Source organism: Cebus imitator, unplaced genomic scaffold, assembly GCF_001604975.1.
Source record: "Cebus imitator isolate Cc_AM_T3 unplaced genomic scaffold, Cebus_imitator-1.0 Scaffold283, whole genome shotgun sequence".
NCBI classification, from domain to species: Eukaryota; Metazoa; Chordata; class Mammalia; order Primates; family Cebidae; genus Cebus; species Cebus imitator.
In genome coordinates, this window is record NW_016107598.1 from 2,000,551 (window position 1) to 2,008,508 (window position 7,958).

Consider the following 7,958-nt stretch of genomic DNA (forward strand, 5'->3'; position numbering starts at 1 on the left):
ATGCATATCAGCAAAGAAAAACTCCTAAATCAATAGACCTGAGTTCCAATTGTACCCAGGTCAATAATTAGGCCACGAACCTTAAGTTGGTGATTTTTGCCTCTTTAGCAAAAAAGAGTTAAGTAGGCCATGTTACTAATAGATCCCTGCTAGCTCCAAAATTCTATGGCCTCTTGTACAAACATAAAAGTGAACAATTTTCACAGGCAATTTCTTGACTCAAAAGATGTGTCCTCTGACTATAATCTCCCATTTCCCCTTGTCCTCTTAGAGAGATCCTGTTCACCTTCCATTAACCCCCACTTCTTTCATGAAACCTTCCTAAAGACTAAGTAGAACAAATTGCTCCACATACTTTGGGCCCCCGTGATTGTATTGCATCTATTGTAGACGACTATATACCGTCAACCATCTCTGGAGTCTCACATCTTTCTCAATGCCTGGCACATAGCAGGTGCTAAGGATGTGTTTAAAAGATTTGAGTCCACAAAGTTAAATGAGGTTCCTGTCAAGTTTCCGTATCTACTATGAGAGTTTAGCTTAATCTGAAGACACACAGAGGCCAACCTGCAGCACAACCAAAGCTCGGTCCCAGCCAGACCCACATATGCAATGCAAATTTATCCTGAGCATTTGTACAAAAGCGAAACAAAGGTATCATTCCTGCAGATGATCTGGACACCCACTCTGGGGATTATCCTAATCTGTCTCAACTCCCTATCCAAAAATTTCTATTCCCTGCTCTTCTTTGTTCCATGGCACTTATGACTTTCTGCCATACTACATGATTTTATTAATGTTTAGTATTTACAGACACTTACCAAAACATAAGCCCCACTAATGTAGGGATTTTTGTCTCTTTTGTCACAAATGGTGCCCAGCATGAGTGCCTGGCACAGTGAATTTTTTTTTTTTTTTTGAGACTGTCTCATTCTGTCTTCCAGGCTGCGGTGCAGTGGCACAACATTGGCCCACTGCAACCTCCACCTCCTGGATTCAAGTGATTCTCCTACTCAGCCTCCCGTGTAGCTGGGATTATAGGCGTCCACCACCACGCCCAGCTAATTTTTTTATTTTTAGTAGACATGGGGTTTCATCATGTTGGCCAGGCTGGTCTCAAACTCCTGATCTCAAGTGATCTGCCCGCCTCTGCCCCCAAAGTGCTGGGATTACAGGCCTGAGCCACTACACCCTGCAACTGGCCTTTTTCTGAAGACAGTGTCTCACTCTCTATTGGCCAGGCTGTAGTGCAGTGGCATGATTATGTCTCACTACAGCCTCAACCTCTTCAATATCCTCAGGCTGAGATGCCCCTTCCACCTCAGTCCCCAGAGAAGCTGGCACTACAGGTGCAATTTTTGTATTTTGGAGGGTAGAGACAGAGTTTCGCCATATTGTCCAGGCTGGTGTCGAACTCAAGGCTCAAGTGATCCGCCCACTTCAGCCTCCCAAAGTGTTGGGATTACAGGCAGGAGCCACTGCGCCCAGCCCACAGTGTATCTTTTAAAAATCATTAATAATTATTTCCTTCTATCTTAGAGCCCCCAAGAGTCATGAGTCACCGCCTTCATAACCCTATCTTGCACTGCATTTATTTCCTCTGCTCCATCCACTGACAGTAGGCTTCCCAGTAAACCTCCAAGAACTGGGAGGAAAATATTTGTATTTAACTCCTAGGCTGTAACTCTTTCTTTCTCTGCTCATTTGTTGATACAGAAATAGTACTCAGATGGCCAGGTGAGATGGCTCACACCTGTAATCTCAGCATACTGGAAGGCCAAGATGAGTGGACTGTTTGAGCCCAGGAGAGCAGCCTGGACAACATGGCAAAACCCTGACTCTACCAAAAAAAAAAAAAAAATTAGCCAGGCATAGTGGCCCACACCTGTAGCACCAGCTACTTGAGGTAGGGAGGGGGTTTGAGGTGGGAGTATCACCTGAGCCTGGGAGGTCAAGGCTGCAGTTAGCTGTAATGCCACTGCACTCCATCCTGAGCAACAGAGTGAGATCCTGTCTCAAAAAAAAAAAAAGAAAGAAAGAAAAAGAAACAGTATTCAGACAGCTATACCAAATAACAAATAGATGAAATAACCAAAGCTTTATTCTTTCAGTTCCAATAATAATCATTTCTAAGTGGTGTTCACTTTAGATTTTAAACTGATGGTGGACAAAGACCAAAACTGAAAATAGTTTTTTTTTTTTTTTTTCAAAACTGAAAATGTTGAATTAACTTTTCTGATTGTGCCCGCAACAGTGCAAATGCTCTACGGTGCTATATACATTAGTCACAGCAGATTTCTTTTGTAGCTAATAACCTTCAGGAGAAATGAACCAATCCACCACACTTCTGAATCGATTAAATACTGAGCCATGTAAAAATAGGACACTATTGTATTTGTATTCAAAAAACAGCATCAGAACCTTCTCTATCCCCTAGTTTCAGCCAAATATGGCTCTTCCCTGCTTTAACCATTTTTTTTTTTTTAGATGGAGTCTTGCTGTCTCCAGGCTGGAGTGCAGTGGTGGGATCTCAGCTCAGTGTAACCTCCACCTCCCGGGTTCAAGCGATTCTCCTGTCTCAGCCCACCCAGTAGCTGGGACTACAGTTGTGTGCCACCACGACCAGCGAATTTTTGTATTTTTAGTAGAGACGGGGTTTCACCATATTGGTCAGGCTGGTCTTCAACTGCTGACCTCGTGTTCCACCAGTCTCCACCTCGGAAAGTGCTGGGATTACAGGCAAGAGCCACCGCACCCAGCTTTGCTTTAACCAATTTAGCTTACTAGACACAAGCAAATCAGCAGTAGTCATGGACATCATCTACAGTGCTATTTTGAATACAGCTTCTAAATTCTTGAAAAAAACAAACATTAGCAATGTAAAATTAAGCTCAAGATGAGAGAAGATTCAAGCTGAGATGCTTGAATACGGTGACTAGAACTAAAATAGGAAACTGCCCAGGCATGGTAGCTCACACCTGTAATCCCAGCACTGTGGGAGATCGAGGCAGGCAGATCACTTGAGATGGGCAGATCACTTGAGGTCAGGAGTTCAAGACCAGTCTGGCCAACAAGATGAAACCCCATCTCTACTAAAAATACAAAAATTAGCCGGGCGTGGTGGCGCAAGTCTGTAGTCCCAGCTACTCAGGAGGTAGGAGAATCGCTTGAACCCGGTAGGTGGAGGCTGCAGTGACCCAAGATCGCGCCACTGCACACTCCAGCCTGGGTTACAGAGCAGAGACTCCATCTCAAAAAAAAAAAAAAGAAGAAGAAGAAGAACTAAAATAGAAAACAAAGACTTTTTTTATAAAGTCACCCAGTCCTGTCATCTAGCCCTATGCCAATCTGACAAACTCAGAACCAACTTCCAGGATGAGCCTAAGAAATTCCCTTTCACAGTTTAAACGTTTTAGGCAAGTTGACACAAGCCAGGTCCTCTACGCATATTGCAAACAGTAAGTCTGCCCCGAGGCTTCTGTGATTGTTCAGTTTTGCTTAAACACCCTAAAAAGAATATTCTAGATGTGAGAATGTGAAAAGGGTGAATTAAATTCTCAGCATTCAGACGTCAATGTAACGACTAAAAATTATTGGGCAGGGAAAGAAGAGAAATCTTAACAAAACCATCTTTAAATGCTAATTTCTTCACAACAGTAAGAGTGTATGGGGTGAGTTTCAACATCCGAGTTTGAAAATTAGTTTTCTAAACACAGACTAAACATGGAATGGGTGCATCACAACGAAGCCTTCAAAAGAGTTACTCCTCAGGGTGTAACCCCTGTTTTCAGAGCACCTAAGGCTTATCTACTGCCTCCATATCCACATCCGGCCATCCCATCCTTCTGCCCTTCCCTCTCCACGTTCCCCCCACTAGTCTGGAGCAAATGATAAGTAAGTGAAATAATGACCAGCACTAAATATGACGCCAAAGTTGACATTTACAAATGATTTTCAAAACAGCTCCCCAGTGGACCTCAACAACTAGGCGGAGCACACTATGCAAAACCTATTTGCTGGTGGTCTAAAAGATAAAACCCGTCTTATTCAGGGAAGTGCTTTACTGGGAGGAAGGGCGCCCCGAGGAAGCAAGGGGGCGGCTCCAGACGCTTTTCCTGAGGACCCCAGTCTGTGTCCAGCGGATCCCGACCCGCAAGCAGCCGTGTTTCAGTGTTACATGCACAAAACTTATCATCCCAACTTCCCAGCCCTAAGACCGGAGGGGAAGTTAAAAGGGTCCTGGGGTGACGGGGGAGAGTACGACAGTCTATCGTCAGTGCTTGGGACCCAGAAAAGAGCAATGGGCAACCGAGACGGAGCCATTCGACCGGGCGCCGGTTGGAGCCAGTCACCGGGAGAGTGGGAGATACCCACGAAAAGCGCACAAGCAAGCCCCAGAATGCAAGCAAAGGCAGAGGTGGGGATGATGGAGGATCCAGACTCTTGCCCCGGGGTGTGCCGGGGGGAAAGAGCCTCCTCGGGGCTGGAGGAGCCCACGCGTACTCGAAGCCCGCTGGGGAGGCGGCGGTTAGGCAGTTCGAGCGCTCCGCGCAGTCCCGGGGCCCCGCTTGGTGGTGACGCCGGGCCCGGGCAGCGCGGGGCCAGGAGAGTCGGGACGAGGGCGGGCGGCGGGCAGAGGGCTGCGGGCGGGGGCCCAGGTCCACCCGAACAAAGCCGGCGCGTGCGGGGCCTGGCTACTCACAACAAAAAGCTCATGTCGGCCGCGGCGCGGGTTGCAGGCTCAGCGGTCACGAGGCCTCGGAGAGGCGTCGCCCAGAAAAGAAGAGGAAAGGCTGATAGAACAGGCGACGACGAGGAGGAGGAGGCGGTGTGGAACGCCGGCTGCTCGGTGGCCGCCACTAGTTCGGCTCAGCCAGTTCCAATGGCAGGCGGAGGGGGCGGAAGTGGGTAGCGCTCGGCTTGAATCACTCCAGGGAGGGGAAGGAAAAGGAGGCAAGGCAGGGCTGCAGGCTCCCAGCGCGGCCCTCCCCAGCCCCCGGCCGCCCCCACCTCGCGAGCTCTCGCGATAGCAGTGCAAGCCCACCCCGCCCCTCCGGCTGCGGCCCGGGGTCCCTCACCTTCTGGTCCCTTCTGCTGCCAGGGACCACGCCCAGCGTGTGGGCCGGCGCTACCCGGCTCGCCTGTCCACCTGGTTAGGGGTCGTGGCCGAGCGCTCGGAGACTCTCCGCTGGGCTCCAGACGTCAGAGAGGAAAGGGGTTTCAGCCCCGGGATGTCTGGGTCCCGCAGTGAGGGATGGAATTACCACCGCAGTTAGGCCCAGTGAGTGCCCGTCCAAGGGCGGTGAAAAGTGATGGCATCTTTCTCTGCTAGCACTTAAAAACAGGAGGGAGTTTCATCTGGTTGGAACGACTTGGAGGAAAAGGACCAAATGGGTTTTCAAGGTCTCTGTCATTTTATGATCATATTTTTAAACCCTGAACTAGGTAAGGTCAGAGTCCATCACTACCTGAACAGACAAGGCAGGCTGTCAGCAGCAGCTGGGAAGGGTCAGAGGGAAAGATCAGAGTCCATCACTACCTGAACAAGCAAGCCAGGCTGTCATCAGCAGCTGGTAAAAGTGAGCCAGACAAGGAAGAGAGCAGAGCTGGGTTCACCACGAAGCCCAGTATGGTAGGCTGGTCATCGGTGTAGCCACTTAGGGGGTCAAAGCTTGTTAGCACTCTGATGATGCATCCTAGAAGCTAGAAGCCATTCAGACCCGCTTACAGAGAGACTTTGATTCTCACAGGGTTATGGCGCCCAGGGCAAGCTTTTATATTCCGTTTAAGAATATTTCACATACCTTGAATATGTCACCACAGCATTACCAATTTAGGGGGGAAATATGGGTACCCAAGAGATGTCCATGTTCTTTACTCACAACACCCATCAAATCCACATGGAAGTTATCAAAGAATCTGAACAAAACAAATCATGTGCAGATATTAGCTCACCTTTGGCTTATTCCAAAGGGAAGAATACACTTGAAGTAGGTACAGATATAAAATTTGTTATACTGCATTTATGCACTATTATTTGGCACATTGTTAAAGTGGTAAAAAATATGTTTTTTAATAGAAGAAAATATGGGAATCTTGCACTGAAATCTTGCCCTATCTCAGGAACAGCAGAAGGTACTGGAATGGGAAGACTTACAGGCTTAAAAGATTACCAGATCAGGATAAATAGCTAGTGCATACAGACCTTAATACCTAGGTGTTAGGTTGATAGCTGCAGCAAACTACCATGGCACACATTTACCTATGTAACAAACCTGCACATCCTGCACATGTATACTGGAACTTTAAATTAAATTTTAAAAAGTTTTAAAGAGTCCCAAAAAAGAAGAGGAGGAGTTATCCTAATGAAAATAATCGATTTATGGTATAAAAAAACCTGTTCCAAATATTGATATGGTACTAACTTACTGTGTAAAATATTGATGTGGTACTAATTTACTGTATAATTCTTTTTTTTTTTTTTCTTTTTTGAGACGGAGTCTCTTGCTGTGGCACAATCTTGGCTCACTCCAACCTCTGCCTCCCAGGTTCAAGCGATTCTCCTGCCTCAGCCTCCTGAGTAGCTGGGACTACAGGTGTGCACCACCACACCTGGCTAATTTTTGTATTTTTAGTAAAGACAGGGTTTCACCATGTTGGCCAGGATGGTCTCGAACTCCTGACCTCGTGTTCCACCCACCTTGGCCTCCCAATGTACTGGGATTACAGGAATGAGCCACCACACCCAGCCCCGTATAATTATTTTAAGGGTCTTCTGAAAGCAAGACTTGTCTTACCAGGTTACAGATTATCTTTGGAAAGAGTGAGTTGACCTGTCATAGCCTCAGTTTTAGCTCCTTTAAAATGAGAGCTTTGGATCATTACATGATCTCTAAGATATCTTCCTGTTCTAAAGCTCTGTCCTGCCAGGGGCATCTTTCAAATGACTGGCACACATTTCCAAATTGCTCCCTGAATGGCTTGCAAAAACAAAACAAAACAAAACAAATATATATATATATATATATTCATTTGAGGCCAGATGCCATGGCTCACACCTGTAATCCCAGCACTTTGGGAGGCTGAGATGGGAGGATTACTTGAGGCCAGGAGTTCAAGATCAGCCTAGTCAACATAGTGAGACCCCCCCCACCATGTCTATAAAAAAGAAAAAAAAGAATAAGTATATTCTAAATGTATTTTGGTACAATCTCACTTAACATAGCAATTCAACCTGACCCTTATTAGTGCTCCTTAGATTTTAATTCTGTATCTTGCTTCATTAAAGACTAACCAATGTACAATTTTAAGTGCTTCTCAAGGACAGATTAATTTGACATAATAGAAAAACATGGGCCCAGGCACGGTGGCACACCCTTGTAATCCCAGCACTTTGGGAGGCAGAGGCGGGCAGATCTCTTGAGGCCAGGAGTTAGAGACCAGCCTGGCCAATGTGGTGAAACCCCATCTCTACTAAAATTACAAAAATAGCCGGGCATGGTGGCACACCCTGTGATCCCAGCTATTCAGGAGGCTGAGGCAAGAAAATCACTTGAACCCGGGAGGCAGAGGTTGCAGTCAGCCAAGGTCACACCACTGCATTCCAGCCTGGGTGACAGCATGAGATCCTGTCTCAAAAAGAAAAGAAAAAGAAAAAGAATGGAGGGGCCAGGCACAGTGGCTCATGCCTATAATCCCAGCACTTTGGGAGGCCGAACCAGGCAGATCACTTGAGGTCAGGAGTTTGAGACCAGCCTGGCCAACATGGCGAAACCCCATCTCTACTAAAAATACAAAAATTAGCCAAGCATGGTGGTGGAAACCTGTAATCCCAGCTACTTAGAAGGCTGAGTTGGGAGAATCGCTTGAACCCAGGAGGCAGAGGATGCAGTGAGCCAAGATTGCCCCATTGCACTCCAGCCTGGGTGACAGAGGAAGACTCTGTCTCAAAAAAAAAA

At 46.9% G+C, this 7,958-nt stretch overlaps 1 protein-coding gene across 1 annotated transcript in view; it reads right to left on the reverse strand.

Annotated features, from left to right (window-relative positions):
* The window catches only part of MOB1B (MOB kinase activator 1B), a 78,425-nt gene extending 73,451 nt beyond the window's left edge, over positions 1 to 4,974 (reverse strand). Inside the window, exon 1 of the mRNA XM_017501635.2 lies at positions 4,703 to 4,974. Within this exon, the coding sequence (XP_017357124.1) occupies positions 4,703 to 4,716 (14 nt within the window). The 5' untranslated portion in view covers positions 4,717 to 4,974. The remainder of the gene's footprint in view (positions 1 to 4,702) is intronic.
* Between the last annotated feature and the right edge of the window lie 2,984 nt (positions 4,975 to 7,958).